Below are 26,396 nucleotides of genomic sequence, written 5' to 3' on the forward strand. Positions count from 1 at the left end.
TTTTCTATACGAGATCGCTGCAAAAAGTGCAGCCTTACCTAATGTCCACCCTACTGTTACTCATTTTATATTAAGATTTAAAAATCTAGTTGCTATTGGTATGGTGAGTAACCTTCAGTAATAGTAATAAATCACACAGCAATAGTAAATTCATGTAGTTGTCAAAAGCATGATAATATATTAAGTAATCCAAAGTATTCAGAATACGTTACTCTCATTGAGTAACTTAACGGAATACGTTACAAAATACATTTTAGGGCATTTATTCTGTAATCTGTAGTGGAATACATTTTAAAAATAACCTTCCCTATACTGACCATGTGACGGCATATGGTGTTTATGTGATTTTCCTTTAGGTGGGAGGATTTGTTGTTTGGTTGTTTTTTTCTTTATTCTGAAAGGGCAGCAGTGTTTCTTGATATCTTATCAGTCAGTCAGCATGTGTCATGCTTTCATATATTGGAATTCACAGTATTTCCAAATAGATAAGCAATGCAGTCTGAGCTTTTGGTTTATCTCACATAGGTAACCCTGTCTGAGACACACACGCATACACATACACACACACACATACACATATGCAGGATAGAGCATGGAAATCAAATTACTGTTAAGTGTTTCCTGAAAAATACTTTGTGAATTTATATGCCTGTGGTAGCACTTCACGTTCCCCACATTACATGTATGTTTATGAATATGTGGGCGTGTTTCTATATATTTAATTTATATGTAAATAAGGAATGGCATCTGCAGTGGGCACACACATTAATTGCAGAGATGTCTGCTAGCATGCGATGTCTCAGTGGGTTTGACGTCACGGAAAAAGATTTGTGTGTGTGTGTGTGTGTGTGTGTGTGTCTGCGCGCTACACAGAGATAGAGGACAGAGCAAATAGGTTTGTGTTCACCAAGTCCAATTAATGTTATCAGTTATGCAGCACAGTCTTAACAAAAGGAACTGCTCTGGAATATTTAACCCTCTCAGGCTCAAATTGAGTTTTTGTTGCTAATGCACAAAAGAATACCTGCAGTGGTACTTTTGAGTAAAAAATACTCATAAAATATGTATGTGGGGTAATCAGGTTGTTAGCTTTTAACTGTTGCAAATCTGCAACGCCTGCCTTGAGAGGGTTAACAAGCTGGTTGACTAATGCCTATGTGTACCGAGACTTGTGCTTTATTGCAAAACCGGACAATGGCTGTTTTTAGTTGATATTTTTGGCTGATATTGGCCTACAACAGATATAGTTCTCAACAGCTGTACTGTTAAGAAAGAAAAAGCAAAAGCAATGACAAAATAAACAAATAAACAAATACTTTTTTATTGTTACCTTGTACAGGACATTACATAGAAAGATAGGGGGAACATGTCTGAACAGAGGCTGTCTTCGCAGTAAGATGGTAAATACAAGGATATCAGCAGACATTAAAGCTCCCTTGCACTCTGTATTCAAACCTGCCCCATCAGATGGCCTACTTTTGCTAAAGGATTAAAATATAAAGGAATTTGTAAGACTGTCTTATTTTAATACTTTGTGAAAATAAATAACTAATCAGTATAATCAGCTGCCTCTTCAGTGTTATGGAACCGAACCACTTCTCCACTTGCCACAGGATGTGGTTAGCTCATTTTTCTACTCATCTCTAGATCAGAAAAATTGCTATAAACTGTAGTCCAAGACTATGGAATTGGAGTTTGTAAAGAATGGTGACATTGATCACAGTTAGGGCTGCTCGATTATGGCAAAAATGATAATCACGATTATTTTCACTGAAATTGAGATCTCGATTATTTGACGATATTTATTTCACAATAACAATGTATTGAATAATGACTTTAAAGATTGTCAAAAAATAATATAAAATAGTGTGCAAATACTGATAACAGTGCAAATGCTTGCAATATAAAAAATAAATAAAAAATGTAAACATCTATGTTTAGTGAACTTTGCAGTGTTGCTCTGTGGTGCAGCTAAGACACCGTAGCAAAGTTTACACACTATGTCTACTTGATCCACGTCTGACTCCGCGAACCCATAATGTTTCCACACCACTGAAGTTTTTTTTTTTACCTCTGTTTTCAACCAACGGCAGTCACTCTCCTCTCCAAATAACTTCTGCTTAGCTTTCCGAGCTTCCCTCGGGTCCTCTTAATTGTTGTGACACATGTTCGAAATGCAGAGAGGTGCGCGAGAGTAAAGCATGAGGGAGGGGCTAATAATCGGCTCAGTCATTTTTAATGATCGTTGAAAGCCCAGATCGTAATCGAGATTAAAATTCGATTAATTGAGCAGCCCTAATCACAGTAATAGAAATGTGGACGGTGTGCCAGGAGACACAGCGGGGGGGAAAAGGCCAGAGTTAGCTGTTTAGCAGTGTCCTATCAGATTAGGACCAAAAGGTTTTACGGATCAGCCCGTGTTTCCATCATTTCCAAATAATACTGTGAGGTGTAAAGAGACCTACTTTATAAATCACATTTATTGATATTCGTACACATGCATGTGATCTGTATGAGATTCTACTGTATGTATGAATCACATATACAGTAAGCCACTATTTGGAAACTCAAACATGCAGGTCTCCATAGACAGTGCTGTCTGAGCATTTTTGATCATGCAAATATCCATGTAAGTGTCATAAGTAGTTGCATGTATATTTATGCAGACATTATGTGTGGGGAGGCTAGTTGGTGGGTCTGTGCGCATTTATCTTTTCCCCGCTGCCACTTAAGAGGCAACACAGAGACAAAGCTCTAACTCGAGTGCTTTGATAAGGTTTAAACAGAAATTATGACTAATATCAGGAGTGCACTTCCTTCTGACCCTTCACCATTGACTTTGGCATGGGAGGAAAATATGAAGCTGGGAGTAGAGGTCTGCGCGGGAATGTTTTTTTAGTCCCGCTCCCGCCCGCTCCCGCAAGGTTTTGTACCGCACCCGACCGCTCCCGCTGTATATTCAGTCTTTGTTCACCCGCTGCCCGCTTAGAATAATTTTCTACCCGACCCGACCGTTCCCGCTAAATTTAGATCTGGTTTCCAAAATCTCACATTTAAATGGGGTACCACCAAAAAATAGAGATAACAGATAAAACTGCAGGTTGTGCAATGATTGTATTTATTTTTCTTAAACAAGATGCATTTATCTGTCAACATGCAACATTTATCTTTTAACATGGAAAACGTGTTGCAAAAATAAAATAAATAAAAACGAATACAGCATTGTGGCCTACTTGTTATTTTTATGTAAAATACAAACGTAACATTTTTCTGTCAACACAGTAGGGAAAGTGTCGCGAAAAAAAACAAAAAGTCACTTAAAATTGTAAACAAAAGAACAAAATAGTTGGCCACTGCGAAATTAAATGGTTGTTTAAACTATCAGTTTAACGAAAAAATGTCCCAATGTCGAATTCAAGGTCTCTCCTACAAAAGAAAATATGCATATATAAATACAACAATAAACGACATCTCAAAATTATAAACTATTAATCAAATGAACGAAACTTACTTAAAAAATCCAAATTATTTTAAATTTCCATGCAGGAAAAGAATGTCACTGACTGATGAGGGTTTCAGTACTGAACGTCTCTCCTCCAAAATCCGACCACAAAGGCTGAATGCTCTCTCGGAAGGTGCACTCGTTGCCGGGATGCAGAGGACAAATCTTGCAAGGTTGCTCAGGGCAGGGAACTGGGAACTGTTGGAATTCCACCACTGCAAAATGTTTTGTTGACTTGATAATTCAAGTTTCATGGTCCTGTACTCCTGAATCTGAACATCTAGTGATTTTGATCCACATGATTCTTCCTCTTCCTCCCAATCTGAAAATTTATGAAGAACAGTAGGCCTTTTGGCAGGTGTTGGTTCAACATCCTCATCATGTGCATGATCAAACTTTAAATCTTCGATCATCTCCTTGACTCCCTGTATCACATTCTGTCGCCCTCTTTCATCTAACATTCTCAGACCTTGCAGATTTGGTGTCAGAAAGGTTGCTATTTTATAAAGCATGTGAACAGAATGGGATGAAGTGCTGTCTGCTGACAGTAATTCTTTCAGCCGTGTTACACAGACGGTTGCAATTTCAGAGAGCAGAGGGTCTTTTGTGGCTGATGTACAGTGCTCAATTAATCGCACAGACCACGGAAGAACAAGTGAGGCACTGGGAGCTGTGTTATCAGTTTCCAAGTCGTCAGTTGCCTCTTTGAAGGGTTTTAGGAATGATACTAGTAACTTAAGAGTACTGATGCTAATGCGTCCGATCTTGTCATAATTATTGCTCTCAGTCAGCACAGATGCAATGTCTTCGTACTGTTCCAAGACAGAATTTAACATGTCAAAGTTAGAGTTCCATCGTGTCTCTATGGATTGTTTCAGTGACTTTTTAAGCTTGCCCTGCTGTCCTGAGTGTTTGAAATATGTAACCAACTTTTTAACATCAGTCAGAAGGCTAGCGATCTCTGGAGACTTTTCGATTATGGCAGTACCAAACGCACTGGAGAGAGTCACGTTTAGTATGTGCGCTGTGCAGTTTAGCCTCGTGTATTCTCGTAAGGCACTGATCATGTTGGCTCCACGATCTGTGACAAAAATAATCTTTTTGCCCATGTCTGTCGCATCAATGCCAAACACTCTGAGATTCTGCAGCAGGTGCCTTCGAATGTTTTCACCTGTCTTTGAGGTGCTTGGGTCAAAAGGGGCAGCAAAAAGCACTCTTGAATGTAGCTCAGATTGCTCATTAACGTAATGGATGGTTGCAGACAAAAAGGACGTTTTTCGATATGTTTCTGTCCATATGTCTGCTGTAACAGCGCATCCAAACTTCGATATTGTTGCAGTGATTTCCTCCACAACATGTTTACGTAGACTCTGAGCCCTCATTTCAACATTTCTTGACACCGTTGTGGGGTGTGGTAGTATCTCACAGACATCGAATTTTCCTATTCTTGCTGCTGTGTCGACCAAATGTTGGGCCAGCTGTGTGAAGCCTTTTCCAGAGATGGTATCATACGGTCGAATGTCTTGGCAAACAAACTGAACACATTTGTCTCTGGTTTCTTTTTTAAACTTCTCTGGCACCAGCAAAGATTTAGTAAATGCCAGTTTTGTTTGCCCCTTTGTGATGGGACATGAGTGCCGCCTTAAACCTGAGGTTCCAGTCTTGTGACTGCAAAAGGGTAAAACTTTGAGGCATTTATCGCATTGTACAAAGGGTAATTTTTTTCCATTTGCGTCTATGACGCATGAAAAAGACTCCCATACATCAGACTTGCCTGATGTGGGTTTCCTTAAAGTAAACTGACCGTTGTCTAATCCCAGCTGAACGTCCTTCAAGGAAATTGCATCTTCAGTTTGCTCTGCCATGTTGGTAAAGCGCGCTCTGATGCAGGTGATGCGCGCACAGAGTCACAGACTGTGCAAGTAAAATGCACGTGCAAAAAGCACTGATCCATGCGCTCAGTGCGTGTAACAGGCAATTAGAATGAGGAAATCACAGATATGCTGTTCCGAAAAAATGTCGGGCACGCTATATTTTCAGACCGCCCGCTCCCGTTCAAATTACACCAGAGTTACCGACCGCTACCGCATTTTATTTGGAAATTTATTCCCGCGCCGCAAGAAATCTGGTCGGGTCCCGTGGCTCCCGCGGGACAGCCGCGGGAATGCAGACCTCTAGCTGGGAGTAACAGCTATATAATACAACAATTAAAAACGTTTTTTCCTTACTTATTCAAAATATTGTCTGAGCTTATTTGTTTGCTTGTGTTAATTAAATTAATTAATTAACTGGATGGGTGAAAAAACTTCTTGGAATTCTTGGGATCTGGAAATATCTTCATAACAATGTTGTGTTTCTTAAATTACTCCTCAGTTTTCTATATACATATCAAAAAGAAACATCTTATTATCCAAGAGCTTTAAGCCCACAGCTGTTCACCAGGGAGTTTCACATGGTTGCTTCTCTGTCCATTAACTTTTAACGAGTTCAGATCACACACTCTGCATATCTTCAATTATATTAAAGAGCTAATTACATTTTCCCTCTAACTTTGTTTAAGGAGAACCTTGAAATTCTGCCCAAAAAAGGTTTTAGTATTAGCAATCCCACTGCAAGGCAGAGTTGATTATTGGTTTTATTTTAATCCACCCAGCCACAGGGGATCACAAGGCAAGTGTCATCATAATACAGTAAATTTTCAGGTCCCGGAATAGCAATGACCTCCTCCAGTTTTATTGGCCATTTGGGTGCTGGTGGAAACTGCTAGTGCTGGTTGAAGAGAAAGGAAGAGGAGAGCCCATATGGAAAAGAAATAGTAAAAACATATATGATTTACTCATGAAAGTGGCCACTTTCTCATTACTTTCATATATTTTTTTAGTAAGTATACAAAACATACAAGTTTCATTATATAATTTTTCAAGGGATCTTATATGTGTTTTCACTCTTGTATGCTTTTCATACAAGTTTCATACAAGACAGATAAAAACTTTATAAGATTTATATATATCTTTTCCATATGGGGGGCAGACGTGTTAGGAGGCAGTATGAGACAAAGAAAAGCAAAAGTGTGGACATTTTAAGGAGTTTGGCTCGCCTCTTCAGTTCCAGTTGAAAGAAGCTCTAAATACTTCTTAACAAGACATTTTGGACAATTTCATGATCCCAATTTTGTGGGAACAGTTTGGGGATACCCCTTCCCTGTTCCAACACGACTGCCTACCAGTGCACAAAGGAAGCTCCATAAATGCATAGATGAGCAAGTTTGGTGAACTTAACTGACCTGCATAGAGTCTTGACCTCAACTGGTCAGAGTACCTTTGGAATGAATTAGAGTGGGTTGCCAATTAGAGTGCAAGTCAAGCCATCTCATCCAACATCAGTGTCTGACCTCACAAATGTGCTTCTGCAAGAATGATCAAAATTTCCAATAAACACAATCCTGAACCATTTGAAAAGCCGTCCCAGAAGAGCTGAAGCTTTTAGAGCTGCAAAGGTTGAGCTGACATCATATTAAACCCTATGGATTAATAATAAAATGTCACTCAAGTTAATATGCGTCTGTGTGAGCGAATATTTTCTGCTTGTCTCAGATCCATAATATATAACTTTGAAATGTCTGTCAAAATGATGCAAATAATGAATCTCAAAAATATCATCAGTCTCTGATTCTTCCAGTATATAACACTCACTTGAATAAATACCCAACATTAGATGGAATGCAGAAAAACAAGGGCACGTGCATTTGTGGATGTGACGCAGTTACTGTGTGACTTAAATACTCGGTAAAGATGGGTCAACTCTGCAGGAAAAGACCATATGTAAACCAGCAATATTACTGCTGCATTTTCTAGCCACCACTGTGCCATCCTACACAAATGTCACACATTTTAAGTATGATAGGTAGTAAATAATGTTTTTAGTGCAAGAATGATAGTAGACACATATTTTACATATATTAGAATATGAACAAAAATCCCCATTAAAGTTTTTTTTTAAGAAAGCCTGGTTGAGGAAATATGTTTTATAGTTTCTGTGCTTCTGTATCTGACCCTCATAGATACAGAAACTCTCCCTCCACCAACACTTTGATCTCACTGTGCAGCATTGTGCTCTGACTCTTAGTCTAACTCTCCCTAACAGTTCTCACTAAGGTAGAGGCAACTCGTCTTAGTCAGAGGTGCCTGCCATCACCTACTCCTGGCCTCCTTATTGCTGTCTCGGAAAAGATGGGCTCCTTTCTGATGAAGTTCATCCATTTTTCATGTTGCTCGCTTCCTGCCTATGTCGCATGCATGCTTCCCGACACATTGGCTAACCATTATAAATATTAGATGTCTGGGGTCTTGTGCTTCCAGAAACATTACCAGACTTGGGCAAACATACAGTGATTCGATTTAAGTTGAACATATATCAGAGGAAAAATGTAGTGAAGATAATCAGTTAGCACAGTGGTTCCCAAACTGTTTTTGCTAGGCCCCCCTTTTGTTTTACAAGAAAAATGTTTCCCCCCCCGTATCGCGCATGCACAACCACATCCTCCAACCACACCCACCCATATTTTGCTCAATTGCGGTTTCTTTCACACCTCAAAAATGTAGTAAACAATTAAGCAAATATAAGTAACCTGCAATAAATTACAGGTAGTAAGAAAGTAAACTACTAACTCTATTACGTTACGTCCGCACCTACACGGGTATTTTTGAAAACGCAGCTGTTTCGTCCACACGTAAACGGCGTTTCAAATCACCGAAAACGGAGATTTTTTAAAACTCTTTTTTTTCCATTTACGTGTGGACGAGGAATAGAGTTTGTCAAGCAACGTTAAAGGTATGTTCCTTTTTTCACGTCACGCTGTGCGCCACGTTGTTGTTTACATGAGATGAATTGCAGAATGGCAGATAGAGACGCTTTACACGCTTACATATAGACATGCAGTTACTGTCCCTCCATTTAGAAAGGCAGAGGCGTCACGGTGTGATTATTTTACTGTATGTGTAATAATATTCAACATTGCTATCAGTGCATTTTTCAAAAAATGTCTCTCTGTGCAAAATGGGTTTAAAAACATAAACAACTGTAGGATACTGTTTGCCCGTGATTTGAACAGCCCAGCGCTGCTCCCCACACAGGGAAAACCAGTTCTGCAGGGGAGACCTACTTTCACACTTGTGCAGGTGAAGCCAAAGGGAAGATATGCTTCACCATATTTTCTAGTCTTTGGCTTAGAATGAAGTGGGTTTGGAAACATATTCAGCGATGCTTCATCTCCTGCTTTGCATTTCTATGGGCACCCTGTGCTAGCAGTGTCCAAGCGTTTTGTTTTTTCTTCCCCCCCTTTTCATACCGCGCCCCCCCCTGGGGGTGGGCCCCACACTTTGGGAAGGTCTGAGTTAGCATATTGTTGAATATAGAGCATGTTATAGATTTTCTTTAACATGAATTAAAGCCTAAGTAAATTCAACATGTGTTTGGCTTGTTTAAGTAACCTTTTGACTCAGATAGAAAAACAATACATTAGTGAATTTTTAAAGCTTGACAGATGATTCACTTCCTGGTCTATTTTCTTGTAACTAATATATTGTGAACCTTCCTTTGTCTTAACTTGCCGAGTCATGAACTCTTGTAGCTAAATAATTTGAAACAGCAGCGCTTTGGTGAGAATTATATGCAAATACAAAAACTGTTATGGTGTTTGGAGACAGACAAAGAGATGAAGAATTCACTTAATTAACATAAACATTAAAATTAGCTATGGTAAGTGTTTCACTTTAGAAGAATACTAACATGGTGATTTGCACTGTACTCAGACATCTATGCTTTGGTTGCGCGCACTGGACACTGGGCCTCAAGTGTTTCTTAATCTGTGTGTAATTCATGTGTACAAACACGTCATGCACAAATCTGTTATTTATCAATATTTATTAAAAATGCATTTAAAGAAATAAAAGTACTAAATCGAAAGGTGCAGGTTTTAACCGCTATCCATCCTCCCCTTATCTGAGGCCAGGTTGTGGGGGAAGCCTGATAATCTGAGAAGTCCAGACCTCCCTCTCTCCAGCTACCTCCTCATCTTATCCAGGGGAACACCGAGGCATTCCAAGGTCAGCTGAGAGATATAATCTCTCCAGCGTGTCCTGGGTCTGCCCTGCAGCCTCCTCTCAGTAAGACATGCCAGGATCACCTCACCCAGGAAGCAAAACCTCAACTTGCTCCTTTTGATGTGGAATAGTAGCGGCTCTACTCTGAGTTACTCTCAAACTCTTTGCCCTATTTCTAAGGGAGAGGCCAGCCACTCTTTGGAGAAAGCTTATTTCCACCACTATTTTTAAATAGTTCTCACTCCTAGAAACACTTTGGAATGCTGCACCTCTTCCTTGTTGGACCTCAGACAATTGTATTTATTTTTCTACACTCAGACTTTCTCCTTTTCGCTTGCCTTTGCAGTGCAGGTTTCTTTATTACAGTATTGTCACCAATTTCTCTACTTTAGCTGGAGATAAATGCATGTCCCATTGGACACATTTCATGAATCCAATGGGAATCCTGTGCAAAAACTCAGTTTTTGAGCAGGTTAAGAACATTAGTCAATGTGGCCCATTGGACCAGAAGTCTTGTAGTTTGTTAAGATTCTACTTTGTAACTAAAGTCAGGCTGCAGTGTACTTTTTCATAAAGAAAAGGATAGCAAGCCATATTTTTTTCAGTCATTTTCTAATTGTGATGTGACGAAGAGCAATATGTTAACAGAACCCTGTAGAGACTAAAATGCATTAATACATGGAAATGCTCTAGACCAGCAAACTGCCAGAATCTCTGCTTTAATAGGTTTGCTGATGATCGATTAATTAAGTGCACTTGATTAGCAGCTATTTTCTCTCTTAATTTCCATAGAAGCTGGAACGATGCACATATTTTTTTACAGGATTGCATAGATTCATGTGAACATATTCCCTTTCATGTGGCTGTATATTCATGTCATCAGAGTATGTTTTTGAAGTTGTTGGACCCTTAGTTGATATATTTGTAGAAATGACATGGGAGGTGAGGAGGAAACATGGGATGGGGCATTTTATATATCATGCACATGTTTTTAACTATTTCTAGCCTCTTGCAGATGCAGTACCTTGTTGTCATTCATAGTATGATGACTAAATCATCATAGGTGGCAACCCTAACTCTATGTTTTCAAGAACGGCAACATTTTATTCTTTGTTGCCTGTTAGATAAACATCAGAATTACATATTATGATTACTTAGTGTTAGAGTCAAAGGTTTAAGGTCAATATTCGCTTGATGTGGTAAACTTTGTTAAACTAGTACTGAATTTAATTTATAATGAACACTGACCAAAAATTAAAGCAACATAATAACATAAACAATGTGAACTTCAGTTCAATTCAGTTTTACTTGTATAGCATTAATCACAACAGTATAGTCACCCCAAGGTGCTCTATTTTGTAAGGTAAAGACCCTCCAATAATACATAATGTTAAAAATGTGATGACATAAGTGAAAAGGGCAAATGTTAAACATCTGTCATAGGTGACAGCTGAGAGGACTAACCTCTTAAAGTCCATCACTGATCATCATTGAAGTCTATTCATTTATGAAATGTTCATCTTCTACTGTTGTTTATTGGGTGGACAACATTGGGTGTGTGTGTGTTCGATGGACACTGACCCCAGAATTGCAAAGGATGCCCTCCATCAGGTCATAAGAAAGCCATATGTTGTGTGCCTCTGTGTGCTGGTGTGATTGTGGTCTTCCTGTGTATACAGAGGCTATCCAGGAACCCAGAGGTGCTCAGGGTTAATGGATGGACCCCCATGCTTCCATGCTTCCTGCTGACAGCAAGTTAATAACCATAGAATCACAGTCACAAACACACAGTTATACATAGGCAGGTAAGTGGGTAGGCTGAAGGATAGTGGGACACTGTGGCTGCTGATGGGAGAGAGAAATCAAGTAAAAGGAAGGGAGAGTGGTGAGTGACAGTGGTAGCAACACTATTGTTGTTACTCTTTTTGTCTCCATTACCATATATGTCAATATAGGTAGGCAATGAAACTTGGCTGAATTACTTATGAACATGAAATGCTCAAATGAATTGCATTTATTCCATTATATGCTACATTTACTGCAAGTTTTGTAAATAGCGTGATTTTGGTGCATAACATGATGCAGGTTCAGGATTTTTTTACACTAAATAATGACTGATACTGCAGATGACTAATACTTGACCACTGGTGCATTAAGTAGATATTTTGTTTTTGAATTTATTATCAGGATATTGCATTTTTATACCATGGGGAATATGCAATAATATATGATAAATTATATAATATCAAAACCAATGATAGATAACTAGGGGGACAAAGCCACCTGGATCTCACCCATTGGTTACTGACCATTGCTAAACTGTATGGATACAAACTCATACAGAACTATAGACTGATAAAAACAAAAAAACACTCCCAAAACTGAAGCAGAACTTGAGTACAAGACCTCTGAAGTGTATCAGAAGCTACATAGTTGAGCAGATGTCTGACAGAAAGATCGGTGCTAATGGTTTTAATTATCAGACATCACCCCATTGACACAGATACTCAAACACCCATTCTCGTAAGACAGAGACATTTCAATGGTGTGCTGTAATCTGTTTCTCCGTGTCTTTCTTCCTCTCTTTCACTTAAATGTCATTTGCACTATGTCAGCATTAAAATCAGGTCTTAGGGAATGTGACATTAGTGATGATAAATGAGTTACATGTATCATTAATCACTCAGCTGAAAGGTGTGAAGAGAGACTGAGAAAGAGGCAGCGAGAAAGATGAACGAGAGCGACAGTTCTTTCTTGTGTTCCTTTGTCCTAGGTTTGATTTTCAAGCCAGGGTGGGGATGATTTACGCTTGGACATACTGAAAAACCTACAATCAAAATGACAAAGTCAAATTAGTGTGAAGCTTCCAGCACCCAGGGAATAATTGCATTCAATCATGAATTCCATTGTGTTGTCTGTTGAAAATCACTGGCAGTAATTATGCTCTCAGCATCAGCACACTGAGCCAATTAGTCATTTCAGCATCAACGGCCTACATGTGCGTCTACATCTGCCTTTGGCTTATACTACATTGCGTCTTGCTCCATCAAAGACACTCAGCAGAGTGTCTTTGATGGAGTGGTTAGCATTTTTATCTCTGATTGCTCAGACACTCAGCAAAACAGTATTAACTACAGAGCTTTATGTGATGACTACATTTCCAGTTTGTCTACTTATATCTTTTTTTTTTGTCTGCTTATATCGAGAATTTATATTGTGATTAAAATACTCTCAAAAATCATGTGTTTCGATGGACATCATGATTGTGCTCTTTATTGATGGTCATCTTGTCATTTTACGTCACATTTACTGTCTAAGGACAGCGCTACCTAGCAGTCTCTGCTTATGAGAGTGATTGATAGGGCTTAAAAAAATGCCCTTTTATGTTGGTGGAATCAAAAATGATATGGAGACATGACATTTGGTTGTTTAAGAAGAGAGGGACGTTTTAGGAGAGAGAGAGAGAAAGACAGCAGAAAAAGAGAGAGAGCGAGTTTTGAGATGTGAGAGATTTGTGACGTTTAGCATGTTTGAAGTGTGTAGTTAATGTGTTGTCTTGTGTAGTTAGTGTGTAGTGTTGTGGACAGTGTTGTGTGTCAGAACAATGAGGTGACTGCTGTCTCCAGGTAGAAACAGGAGTGATACACCTGCCGCTGTCAGACCTGCAGGGATCAGGCTGTGATGTTCTCCTTTATAGTGGACAGAAATATTTGGAGTGGCACGAATAATTTGTGTGGCATCTTATTGAATGCAGAACAGCTGATTGTTCTGTAAATAGTTTGCAATGGTTATTTTAAAAAAGGGGTAAAAGGTAAATGGCTGCAAATAACTTTGTTGTTTGCAAAACTTGTGCATATGATTTTAAAATTGACAATTTATATTTGCATTTAAAGTTATGAAATATGATTCATTAAACATGTTTGTGGTTGTTACAGTACAAAATAAAACTTTTTTTACTCAGATTTTATTTTTTTTGTCTGATTTTAGATCAATTGTGTCAATACAGTATGTCAAAATGAAAACATAACTTTAAATCCAGACACGTGAGGTTGTGCTGAAAAGGATGATACCAAACAAGGCAAATAAACAGTTTTTAAAGGTGAAATGTGGAGGGAAAATCAAAAGTAGTTAAAAATGGCCAATTATAACCTGGACCCCAGAGGGTTAAACATTATTTAAAGTAACGCAATAGTTAATAGGAGTTGAAAATAGGAGATGAAAATAAAAAGAAGTGATAACAGAAGTCTTTCAGCCGTATTTGAATTCTAAATATGATGACTCAGCTGTGCTGCTCATAATGTAGGAGGGGGTTGACGGTGACCACAGACATACATCGGCACAGACCTAAACCTATCTGACACCTAATTAGCTCATTCTTCCACAGGGACTGTGTGTGTATAAAATGAAAAACACAATAAACACCACATACAGTATGTCACCCAGGTGTGCTTTAGAACAGTAACCTGTTAAACCTTTATTGATTTACCTTTTCAAAACTTGCGTTCAGATTTTATGGCATGAGTGCAGGAGGATTACATAAACATCATGTTATATCAGAGTAATAATGTGACTATTGATCCCTGAAGGAAAATGCTATTTCCACTCAGTCTCCTATAGTGAGAACATGAGATTGGCTCAAAGGCTCAACCCATACTGTTGTCAGTGGAAGAAATTCAGTGATAAATTCAGTTTGTCATAGATACATACATACAAAATCATTTATACATCTGTGAAATTCTGTTAAAGTACCATTCAACATATGTAAAACTGAAATTGTTCAGTGAAAAATGTAATAAATACGTGAAAACTGCTACTCTCTATAAAAGAAATGCTCCTTTCCCCGAGAAGCAGGAGTCTATTACAACTTCACCAGTTTGTCGCTGACTTGCCTTATATACACCTTCCCTTCAATTCAATTTTTCAATTTAATTTAATTTATATAGTGCCAAATCACCAAGGAAGAAGACCTTACATTAAGTTCCAACTCCAACCAGTTAAGAGTTTCAGCAGGGTTCTTGTGGACTCCTCCAGGCTGAGCTGTGGATTATTTTTTCAGGCTTCTTCTAGCTGGCCAATGGGCCAGTAAATGAAATTAAGAAAAGCATGTAGACGAAGGAAACGCGTCATTGTCCTCTCAGTAGGGAAGCAGCAAACGGCTAAATGAGGAACTGAGATAAGCAGTGTTATATTTATCACTTATATTAGATATTCATAAATGCTTGCAGGCATATAGTATGATCAAGAACGATACCATTAACAAAAAAGTAACCATTTCAAAACTTGCTTCAAAATGCTGATGGCTCAACTAGTGCCCTTTTACACCTAATTGGAAAATTTACTGAACACTGCATTATTATTTAAGTTGCTTTAGTCTACCCACAATGCATACCTGCAAGCCACTTTAGATGACAGAATGACACTGCTCACATCCACAGGGTACAAGGGCTCACTTTGATTCTGACAGATGTCCCAACAAAACCTAAAACCTGCAAAGTGACTGAGTTCTTTAAGTGACCTTTCAGCATAGCAGAGTCAAGACGGGGTAAGCTGCTCTCCACCTCAGGTGCCACAGTATGAGGGACAGAAACCATTGGTATGTGGACCTAAAGGGTGAGTTTTCCATGGGCAGTAGTCCCAACACGGTAAATGCTTGGCACACAGCATATAATACATTACACTGTAACTCTTTACACCCAACGCTGTTCACAGGGCATCAGTCTCCATCTTTCCCAGCTGTCACTTCTCCCAGCAGATCACTTCACCAGGTAATTTTACCACTGTAGTTGCAACTGAATGTAATTACCCCTTAATTGTAGATTAGAGCACATGCTCCCTCTCCCTCCATCCACCACTAACCTTGAAGATCAGAAATATGCTGAGAGTGCCTCCTGGCACTCCAGGTCTCATTAGCTAATTGAAATGGCCCTGCCTAGGAGGGGAGCAATATGTTGGCTTAACAAGAAAGCCATTTAGGAGTGATCTGAAGACAGTGACCATCACTCAGAGGAACTAAGGTGAATGTATAAGACTTTTGTCTCTGGAAAAATATTGCAGATGCAGCTGATGGTATTCATCTTCCATTCATATACCACTACCGACACATTCAAAGTTTTAGCAATTTGAAAGTGATGGTGGACTGCTGTTTCTCTTTACTTAGAATTCAAGAAAAGAAGGCAAGAAATTCCACAAATGAACCCTTACAAGACACACCTGTGAAGTGAAAACCATTTTAGGTGAGAGAAGGCAAAAGGTTTGCAGCACTGTCAAAAAAGCAAAAAGGGTGGCTACTTTCAGGAACCTAAAACATAAGATGGCAGCATGGTGGCCAGTGTTGGGAAGGTTACTTTTAAAATGTATTCCATTACAGAATACAGAATACATGCCCCAAAATGTATTCTGTAACGTATTCCGTTACGTTACTCAATGACAGTAACGTATTCTGAATACTTTGGATTACTTAATATATTATCATGCTTTTTACAACAACGTGAATGTACTATTGCTGTGTGATTTATTACTGTTACTGAAGGTCCGCGGCTCCGAACCCGTAGTAAAGGGACCTCTGACTAATACGGCGGGTTCCGTGTCGGGCTCGTAGCCGAAAAATAGCTTTACTTTGTTGTGTGGGTCAACTTTGCTTGCGAGAGACAAAGAGAGGCGTTGAAAGGCTGCTCCAACGGAACTTATTGTTTTCAGAGGAAAACACGAACACGGTGTACAGTCGAGTCTTAATAGCTTACTTACAACTGGGCTCGTCAGGCACTGTTTTTGGCTGCAGTGGTTATTATTATATTTAGGAGAGTGACGAAGAATTAGAGGCACAAGAAGACAAGGTTAAGCATGAGGAATAATCACAAGGAACAAGGAACATGGAGGCCTAGTTACCACCAGAAGGTAGCTGACTAACTGGCGAAAAGTGAAGGTCTGTACTGGTCTTAGTGGCTAAGTTGATTAGCCGCCTATGGATTATTGGTGAGGAACCCACAAGGGTGGACACAGGACAACACAGTTTCCAGATGGAAAACCACCAGACACTCGCTCGGACCATCACAGTCACTGCTACCTGTTACGCTTATCACTAATTCTAATGTTTTAACCAGGTCATATTGTGGAAACCATTACCACCCACTGACATAAGAGAAAGTACTCTACTGGTCGTTGCATTAAAAGCATGATGTTCAATTTGAAGTTACTCTTCAAGACCAGTTAAGTGAAATGAAATAATTTCTCACAACACACTAGTGTTCCGTCTTATGTATTCAACTGTCTCTGATTTGCATAAAAATGTAATGGTGACTATTCGGACTTATCTGTTAAACTTCTTACTGTTGCTTTTTTAAATGTGCTTCTTATTACTGAATAATAATAATAATAATAATAATAATAATAATAAGATAATATTTTGTACAACCACAATAGATTGGAAACAAAACCATCAAGCTGAACTAAAGGTCAGTTAAAATATAACATAAAATTCACATTCACAGGCATTGCAGTATCCATTCAGCCATCTTTGCTTAGCCTCTCGATTTTCATGAATTTAAAACAACTAAACGAGTGACCAATAAGGATTTTAGCCAGTTGTATCATGAGTGTTTGTTAGCTAAGCAAAGGTTTGGATTTGGTTCCAAGTGTTGAATTTGGTTCGCTTGAACCATTTTCTGTTCTGTGACTGTAATTTGTGTTTTTGAAGATCAAAACCTTTTTTTTACTCAGAAGATATCAGTGAATGCTGTTTTGTTAATGCCACTAATAATAAAACTCATTTATTTATAATATGTCCTTTGGTAATGGAGCTTGATTCTCCATGGTAAGGCATTAGTGAGAGACAGATTTTTCAGTGTGAAAACTTCCTGTTGCAAAAGTATCGATTTTTCCCAAACCATGATTCAAAAACAATTTTCTTAAACCTCATAGTAGACATGTGTGACTAAATCTTATTAGCAACTTCAAAGATCCCAACAGAACACAGACTATTGATAATTTCTGCAAACCTGTGGCATGTCCACACAATTATCATTAAAAATGGATGTTTTTTTCTGAAATCCTGTCAAGCACAGTGTGATGGTGGCAACATGCTACTAGGGCTGGGCGATATGACCCAAAATTCATATCTCGATATTTTTTAGCTGGATGGCGATATAAGATATATCTCGATATATTTTTTTAAGCCATAAAGTAAGAACAAGAAGAGAGTTCTTAGTCAAAGCTGTGTCCCAGATGTCACACAGGCACTTTTATTAACATAGAGCAGATGTACATAAAATTTACTCAAAAAAAAATTATGAGCATTTATTAAATAATAATGCTCCATAAATAAAAGAAAACAATGTTGTTTTTGTGCATAACAAAAAGCTCACAATTGTGCAGTCAAAATGTAAACTAAAAGACGCTGAGCATAGTAACAAAGACAGATTTCACAGTTGCTCTGTTCCCAACTTGTACTGCGTGACTGACAGCCTGGAGTTTGAAATCCGCTTCGCAACCACGTCTCTTAACAGGTGCCATTTATGGTCCTTATACACAGTAGGGTAATATTACGTTGAAGCACAGTACGTATCACTCCGCGAGGCTCAGCCGTAATGCTCCGACAATCCATCAAGCGGTGCAGCTCCGTAGCTTACCAAAGTCGTACTAAAACATTTTTTGACAGATTGCTGAGCGCCGTGTTCCACATAAAATCGGTTCGCGGCCATCAAGCACAACCAGAATTCATACATAAGGCGCGCTGTCAACTTTTGAGAAAATGAAAGGATTTTAGTCCGTGCAGCACCTCTGGGCTGCATGGCGTTAGCGTGGTTAGCTCGTTAGCGTGGTTAGCTAGCTAACACATTGACGCCGTCCAGCCCCACGCACGGGGCGATGCGCAGTAACTCGTTAACGGAGATTTGCCGTGTCCATCTTGTCGCTTCCTGCAGGTGAAGCGATGGGGGAGGAGGGGGAGTTGTGTTCAGTGAAAGAGAGGCGAGGCCGAGTAACGTTGCGTAGAGACGGAAGTGGACGAAAGAGAGGCAAACTTGCGGCTCCACAAGTATAATTATAACGTAACATAGACTATATCGATATAAAGGATATTGTCAGATCTTATATCTCGTATAAAAATATATCGATATTTTTTTAAAACTCGATATATCGCCCAGCTCTACATGCTACTAACCTGATGATGAGAAACAGGGGGTGGTGGATTTTTCAAAGATGATAAATGAGAGGAAGGAGAAAGACAAGATTGAGGAGGATGGATTAAAGGGGATTCTCTGTGGGTCCTCTGTTCAGTGTAAGATATCATCTTTAGCTCACTTTTAATCAAACCAATTACCAGTGGAATATTAGCATTCTATAGTTTTGCATTGTGCAGAAGAAATATTAATGGAAAAACAGATTAAATAGCAGAGGGATTTAATTAGTGATATTTTCAGCATTATGCACACCAAAACAACTCTAACTCAAGGATACTCAGAATTTTGAACTTTCATTATGCAAAAATCTAAAGTCTACAAGGAAAAAGATTTATAAACAATGCTGCTATTTACCATTTGCTGCATATGTAAGCAAACTTTTAATGGTCTGAATAGAAAAGTATTATATAAGAACCAGTCCATTTATATTGTTTCAATGTGCTAAACACAGACACCTAGACCATCTTTTCCTACATAGAAGCTTTAATTGTGACAAAACAGTTTTGTCTGATTAATTATCTGCATGTCCAACTTGCCTTTCATGGCACTCTAAAATGATTTTATCCAAGTGCCTGCTGGATTGGGAAATCCACGGGGGAAATACAGCACAATTACAGTCTTGCAGTTTAAGAGAAGCTTCCTCTCATCTGGTCATTCACACACACATATTTAACACATTTTATAAATGTCTGTGTAAATGAGTTCAGTTTAAAATGTGTGTCACTATGCCTCACACCTTGTGGATGTCAGTGAGACGCCACTAATTTTCAAAATTTGATGTCCTTAAATGAGACTGGGTTGGAACATGTCAACTTTATGTGAAGAGAAAAAGCAGACAAGACACAAAGACTTGTGGTAGTAGTAAACTTAATTTAAATTAGGTAGGAAAAGGTCGGCACTTGATGAAAAAAATATGTATAAAGTACGACAGTGCTCGTCACCATTTTCACTGGCGTTTTCCAATTCATTCCAGGCCAGCTGTTAATGTGTCTTTATCGATCATCCAACCATTTCCAAAACATCACATCATGATTTCATGTCTTTTATTGAAATTAAATTCAATATTTGAAACTATAGTACACTTTCATGTTAATAGTTTACAGACAACAGATAAAGTCTCCAGCCAAATGTGGATGTAAGTTATGCTTAGGAGGACTAAAATGGACTGGGAATGTTGCCTGGAGGGAAATACTGAATGTAACTGTGTTTGTTTTTATAAACACTTCGGTGTGGGCAATGATGACAACAACAACAAAAAAAATACAGACTTGATATTTAAGTTTCTACAAATACATTTTGTTCAAATGAATTGAAACTACGGCTGCCTTGAGGGGAAGTAGATACATCACGAAGGAAGGATTTAATAACTGGTAAACACAGTGGCTTGTCTGCATTCTTTTAGCATTTCTTTACCATGTGGCTTCTTCTAGTCTAGAAGCTTGTGCTTAAAGTGCTGCTTTATAGTATTTTTCTGGAATTTATGACACTGATTCCCCAGACGTTTAGCATAGAATGATATCTATAGCCTCCATTTATTAGATTTTGTAAGTCAAAGTTCTGGAAACTGAAACAGCATCAGCACATTACAGTATGAATAAGTCCTCGGGCAAAAATTGTATATGCAGACCAGAAGACAGATTCAGATTTAATGTGCATTTAAGATACATATTAATGTAAATGTTACAATGTTAAACATCCTGTGGATGTGGTCATAATGCAAGACAAATGGCTTGCAAATAGCTTTGTTTGCGTGGGAGACATCATTTAGCATTTAGCTTTGTGTCTGTTTGTGCATGTATGAATTGAAATCAATGTTTGGTTTATCCCTACACAGCTTTACTCTGAAAGTTACATTTTTAAGCAAATGCAATGGCTATGTTTGCTCGATAAGGGTGTCTGTATGCATTTATGCTAATGTATGCATATGCATAAATGTTTTTCTGAGTATGCTCATATAATAAGTCATCATACGCTAACCTCATAGCATGTTTAGCTGAGTCCCCGGGGTGGGGGGAGGTTTCCTCTGACTAACATGCTGCCATGGTGGATTGGTCAGGAGGAGACAGAGGATGAATATTTCACTTTGCTTAGCTGTTAATATTGCTAAAGACAAGTCCCTTTCCTGTGTACTATTTAAGATTCAGCACATGTGAGGAGATGCATTGAATATTATCAGCGGCTATTGTCATAATTTGTGAGTTTCATATTTTGAATTCATTCCATAGCCTTCCCCACTACTCCTTAATGTCAAGATGCTATGTGTCTGTGGTATTTGTCACTCTATAAGTGCTTCTTTCTTGCATCTTGTCTTTAGTTTTGCTTTCTATTTGTCATTTTCCCTGATTGCATTCACCTGTGCCTCATTTTCCCAGCTGTGTTCATTTAACGGATTGCTGTGTGTGTATAAATATTTCTTTGTTGCATTATCTGTTATCCTTTACAGCGTGTTTCCCTTTTTTATGGTCTCCTGCATTCTGCTGGATTTTCCACATGCTGTGTCATTATTTCTGTACACATGCTGTGTAGATCACATATTGCACATTATAGTTTGCCTCATCTCATGTGAGTTTTACCTGAAGACTTACATTGAATGGTAAATGGCCTGTATTTATATAGCGCTTTACTAGTCCCTAAGGACCCCAAAGCGCTTTACATATCCAGTCATCCACCCATTCACACACACACACACACATTCACACACTGGTGATGGCAAGCTACGTTGTAACCACAGCCACCCTGTACATTAAACTTGTCTTCCTGAGATGAAACAAAACAGCCTTTCCAAACCAAATGTGGCTTCCCTCTGCTGTAGCTCCGATTAAAGGAACAGGACTGTCCAGTCAGGTCTGGAGTCAGCTGCCCCCTGGTGTCACTGTATATTATTGCAGAACTGAACACAGCACCTCCATCTGAGAGGGACAAAGATCTGAGATGTTGCACAGGGACTTAGGATGAAAACGTAAACATATTGGGATGTGAACATCAAATATGAGTGAATTTCATACTCATCGTGCAAGTGTTTGACCTAAACATGATTTATTATACATCAAGAGAGCCAATCCTGGTATATGAGTTATCAGAAGCTCCCACAGGCACAGAACAGCTTCTCTGATATATAAGCATCTTGCTCTATAACTCCACTCTGTACATGTGTGTGTGTGTGTGTGTGTGTGTGTGTGTGTGTGCGTGCGTGCGTGCGTGTGTGTGTGTGTGTGTGTGGTGGTGGTGGTGGTGGGAGGGGGCATACTAAATTTGAATGTAAACGCGAAATAGTGATTCTGGTCCTACTTCATAATGCCAGCTTCACCGATCAATAAATCATTTTCAGATACTGCTGATCGGGACCACAGCTGTTGGTAGCTCTGAGGGTATGACCACATCTGTATGTGTGTACCATAGTATCAGATTTATACAGTATAGTACGGTGGAAAATGTTTTAATGAGAGAACATCTTTGTGGACAGACCGTGTGTGTGTGTGTGTGTGTGTGTGTGTGTGTGTGTGTGTGTGTGTCTCCCCTTCCATCTGTCTTTCTGTCTCATTGTACGATGTGCATACTATACTGGTGCATACAGTCACGTTAATCTTCTCTTGGGGTTCATCTCTATCTGTTTATCTGACTTTGAACTGTGTCTCTGTGTGTCTGTAGGTTTGTGTATGTCTTTGTTTGTAGCACCCTACCCTCTGTCTAATGGGGGCTGGGGGTGGGGTGATCTGCTGCAGAGCTGAAGGAATGGAGTCAGCTTCACTGTTCTCCTCTCTTCTCCTTTTGTCTTTATTTTCATCCACCAGTCTCTTCTTCTTTGTCCTCTTCTTTTATCATTTTCTTCTGTTCTTCTTCCTTTCTTCTTTTTTCTACTCTTTTGTGTTTTCATTTGTCCATTTACTTTTCAGTTCTTCACTTTTTCCTTTCTTGTTTGTCCTCTTCTGATTTTTCCTCTCATCTCTCACTATCCCCGCCGTGTAATATCCACCCTGATCTGTCCTCTTGTCTTTATTATATATTCACTCTTTTTGTCCTCTTTGCTTTTGTCCTTATGTTTGTTATTTAATCCCTGATTCTCCTCTTCTTGGGGTTGCCCTCTTTTGTTTTTTGCTCTTTTTATCCATGTTGAATTCAGTTTTTTCCAATGCTCTCTTCTTATTCACTTTCCCCTCATCCTCCTATTGAGACCCCTCTTACCTTCTTCTTACTTCTACTTTCTCCCTTCTTCTCCTCTTTTCCATCTCGCTCTGATTTTTCTCTTTACTCATGCTCTTTACATATCTCCTCTTTTTTTTTTTTTTACCTCTGTTATCACTTTTCTTTTCTCTCCTCTCCTCTATTGTCCTCTCCTCTCCTCTCCTGTCCTCTGGCTGAGCTATTGTCTTTGTAATACATTTCGACAGTGACATTAATGAAAGCACTGTGCATTTAACGACCGATATCTCCGGAAATTCCTCAGCATTCTTTGTCATTGCTCACACTGACAGCCACACATGCATACACATCTGAAATAATACACTCAACTGGCCGCTCACATAAACATAATCAGTGCAGGAAATAGCAGGTCTGTAAACCTGTAAACATGGTGACTAAGTGTGTGTTAAGTTTTTAAATATGATTTTTTTGTGCAAGTGTGTTTGACATCATTAAAAGACAAGTGTCATTTACAGGTGTAATTTAATTCAGCGTGACCAATACTTGGCTGTGTGTGTGCTATGATAGGACACAAGTGTGACCATCACAACAAAGGAGGGTGGGAACTGCTAAGCTAAAACGATATGGTGAGAAAGAGTATGTGGGCAGAAGAGAGCAACTAGGTATGAATTGTTAGGTGAAGGAAAAGTTTATTAAGAGGATGAAATAGAGGGAGGGATAGGGACAAGTTGAGGAGCAGCTTGGGAAAAAGAAAGTGAGAGGGTACACAAAAAAAACAAAGTAAAGATGGAATAAAGGAGAAAAGACATTAACAGAATATTAGCAGTGTTGTGGTAGAGACGAGCCATGGGATGACCCTGACTTCATTAGCTACACATTAAAATATTAGATATAGAGAAAATAAAATAAAACACAAAGTTACCATCATTTTATAAAATCCGCATGGTCCTGTCATTTGGAATGCTTCAGTGACCTATATTTAAATTTCAAGTAGTGAAATAACAGACTATATCTGTATGCTATAAGTTCTAATTCCACTTTTATTACCCTTAATAAATAAAAGGTTTCTTTCCAAACCCATTAGTTGGTGGCTTCCTAAAAACTAACATCATGTTGTACTTAGGAAGTCTCAAAACTCGTGACTAAGACCAACAACTCATCAGGGATCTGTTTACTGAGATCAAAGAAGCTGAAATAGGTTTGTTCATAGACTTCTGGCCATGCACGTTGACTTCTGTAAACCATTAGAGGAGCCCCCCACTAGCCATTAGAAAGACTGCAGGCTTAAGGAAAGTCTACATTGGCTGCACTTTTCACACCCAGAAGCTCCCTCCATCTTTTCTATACACAGCATGGAGGAAACCATAGCTTCCTTTCTTGTGCGGTAAAGGTGAAATATTTGTAGAAACCACGTCATTAACAAAGATCTGGTGAATGACCAATAAAAACTCACCAAACTGGTGAATAAAAACAATACAAAGGGAACTTGGAGCCATTAAGATTTTTTTAAAATGTATTGTACCCATGTACAGTATACTACAGCATACTCCCCAAAAAATTTGTGCAAGCTGCTATTATTAACTATAGTTTTATTTTCAAGTTAGGTGATCTCTGTGGGAATAAGTGTTTGAAAAAAAAATGGACTGGTGTTTTCAACACTCACAGTGGATGCACTTGAGGTTCAGTATCTTGCACAAAAATACTCTGACACACGCACAGAAGAATCGATGCATTAATCATCCGATTTGTAGGTGGACTGCTCTACCAGCACATCCCTGGATGCCCCAAACGTTGCCAATAATTTTAAAAGAATGTTCAGTTAGTTGAAAGATTTATTGGCTGCATAATAATGGATAGTATAAGAGCAGCTCCTTAAAGCTAATTTGTTCATACTCTGCTTTAGAGTACCAACACGTCTTCAGTGTTTTAATTCTACTTCACCAAGATCTCAGTAAGAAGCCCTGTTTATAGACGATACCATGTTTTCTTGCTCTTTCTTCAGTAATGTTAGTCATCTTTTTCATGCATATGTGCAGCATGATAAACCAACCTTTTAAAAATGCTCAGAGGTTGTCTGTACAGTGCATGCATACGCTCTGCTGTAGCTATTTATGCTGTAGCTACACATTGATATGTTCATGTGTCGTGTACGTGTTTAGTTTTCTTTAGTGTTTTGTATGCTAGCACTAAAAGACTACAACTTAACATGTATGTATTTATGTGCCTTAAGAAGCAGCTATTTTTCTGTGTGTGTGTATGTGTCACACGGTGGCATGTGAAGTTTTGACCCAAGTATGAACTCATCACTGACATTTACAAGGCCTTTATGCTGCTGTCTGTGTTTGTTTCTCTGTGTATGTGTGTGTGTACACATTCCCTGGAGGGCACACACATGAAAGCACACATACGCACTTGGATCCATCAGTCTAGATGGGTGGATTGCAGAAATTGAAAAGAAAAACCATGCCTCTTGTTGTCGGGCTCAGCAAGTCTTCAGAAATGTTGGTTGTAGTCTTATAACAATGTTTTTCTCTTTTTTCAGTTTTTTGGCAGTAGTAAATTATTTTCCAAATTATAATCACTATGCAAATGAAAAATTAGAACTAAAATTATCCTTATGTTGATGTCTGATTGTTTCCAGGCAAGAACAATGATAAAGGCTTTTATTTCTCTGTCTCAGGTGTGGAGGCAGAACTTCTCTCTGAAGCAGCACCTGTGATTGTTTGGAGACTCATCGAGACCGTCGAGAAACATGGTGAGAGAAAAAGCAACATCACTGTGTACTAAGTATATTTATTACCAGGTAACTACACACAATGCCATCATTATTTTGATATTTTTTTATATATATATATATATATATATATATATATATATATATATATATATATATATATATATATTAGGGGTGCAACGATACACAAAATTCACGGTTCGGTTCGATACTTTGGTGTCACGGTTCGATATTTTTTCGATACAAAAAAAAATGTTCATGCCTTTTTAATTTGTCATTTATTAAAATTATAAATATATATTTTAACTCAAAAGTACAGTTTTGAGTTGCGTGTTTTTTATTTTGACAGCGAATGCGCACCTGCGGACCACTTATGTGCAGCCCTGGTTATATAGCTCGTCATATTGCAGCCACAGAAATTATTTTGTCCATGAAACCATAAAGCTGCACTTTCTTTTTGCCTTATAGTCTGATTTGTCATAACTTTTCCGTTTTGTGGTAAGCTTTTCTTTGGCTGTCACTTCTTCACCCTGACCTGTCTTATTTGGCTCAGCAGAACTAAAATATATATCCTGCTGCTTTTACACACGCACTCACATAAGCTCAGCGATTCTCTGCGCAATCAACCTCTCACATGTTTAAGCTTGCTGCGGGAGATTTCACTTGTCATGTTTGCATAGTAAGCTAACGATTAATAAGACGATGTCAGAGGAATTGGTGCACAAATTATCATCACTCACAGA

At 38.6% G+C, this 26,396-nt stretch overlaps 1 protein-coding gene across 1 annotated transcript in view; it reads left to right on the plus strand.

Moving 5' to 3' along the window:
• LOC146689133 (rho GTPase-activating protein 45-like) overlaps nucleotides 1–26,396 on the plus strand; it is a 108,252-nt gene that overhangs the window by 45,078 nt on the left and 36,778 nt on the right. Inside the window, exon 4 of the mRNA XM_085437569.1 lies at nucleotides 25,600–25,674. Coding sequence (XP_085293695.1) covers nucleotides 25,600–25,674 — 75 coding nt within the window. The remainder of the gene's footprint in view (nucleotides 1–25,599; nucleotides 25,675–26,396) is intronic.

The sequence above is a fragment of the Copadichromis virginalis genome, linkage group LG17, assembly GCF_057382275.1.
Source record: "Copadichromis virginalis isolate Kocher_CV1m ecotype Utaka linkage group LG17, C_Virginalis_male_GT1.1, whole genome shotgun sequence".
Classification (NCBI taxonomy): Eukaryota; Metazoa; Chordata; class Actinopteri; order Cichliformes; family Cichlidae; genus Copadichromis; species Copadichromis virginalis.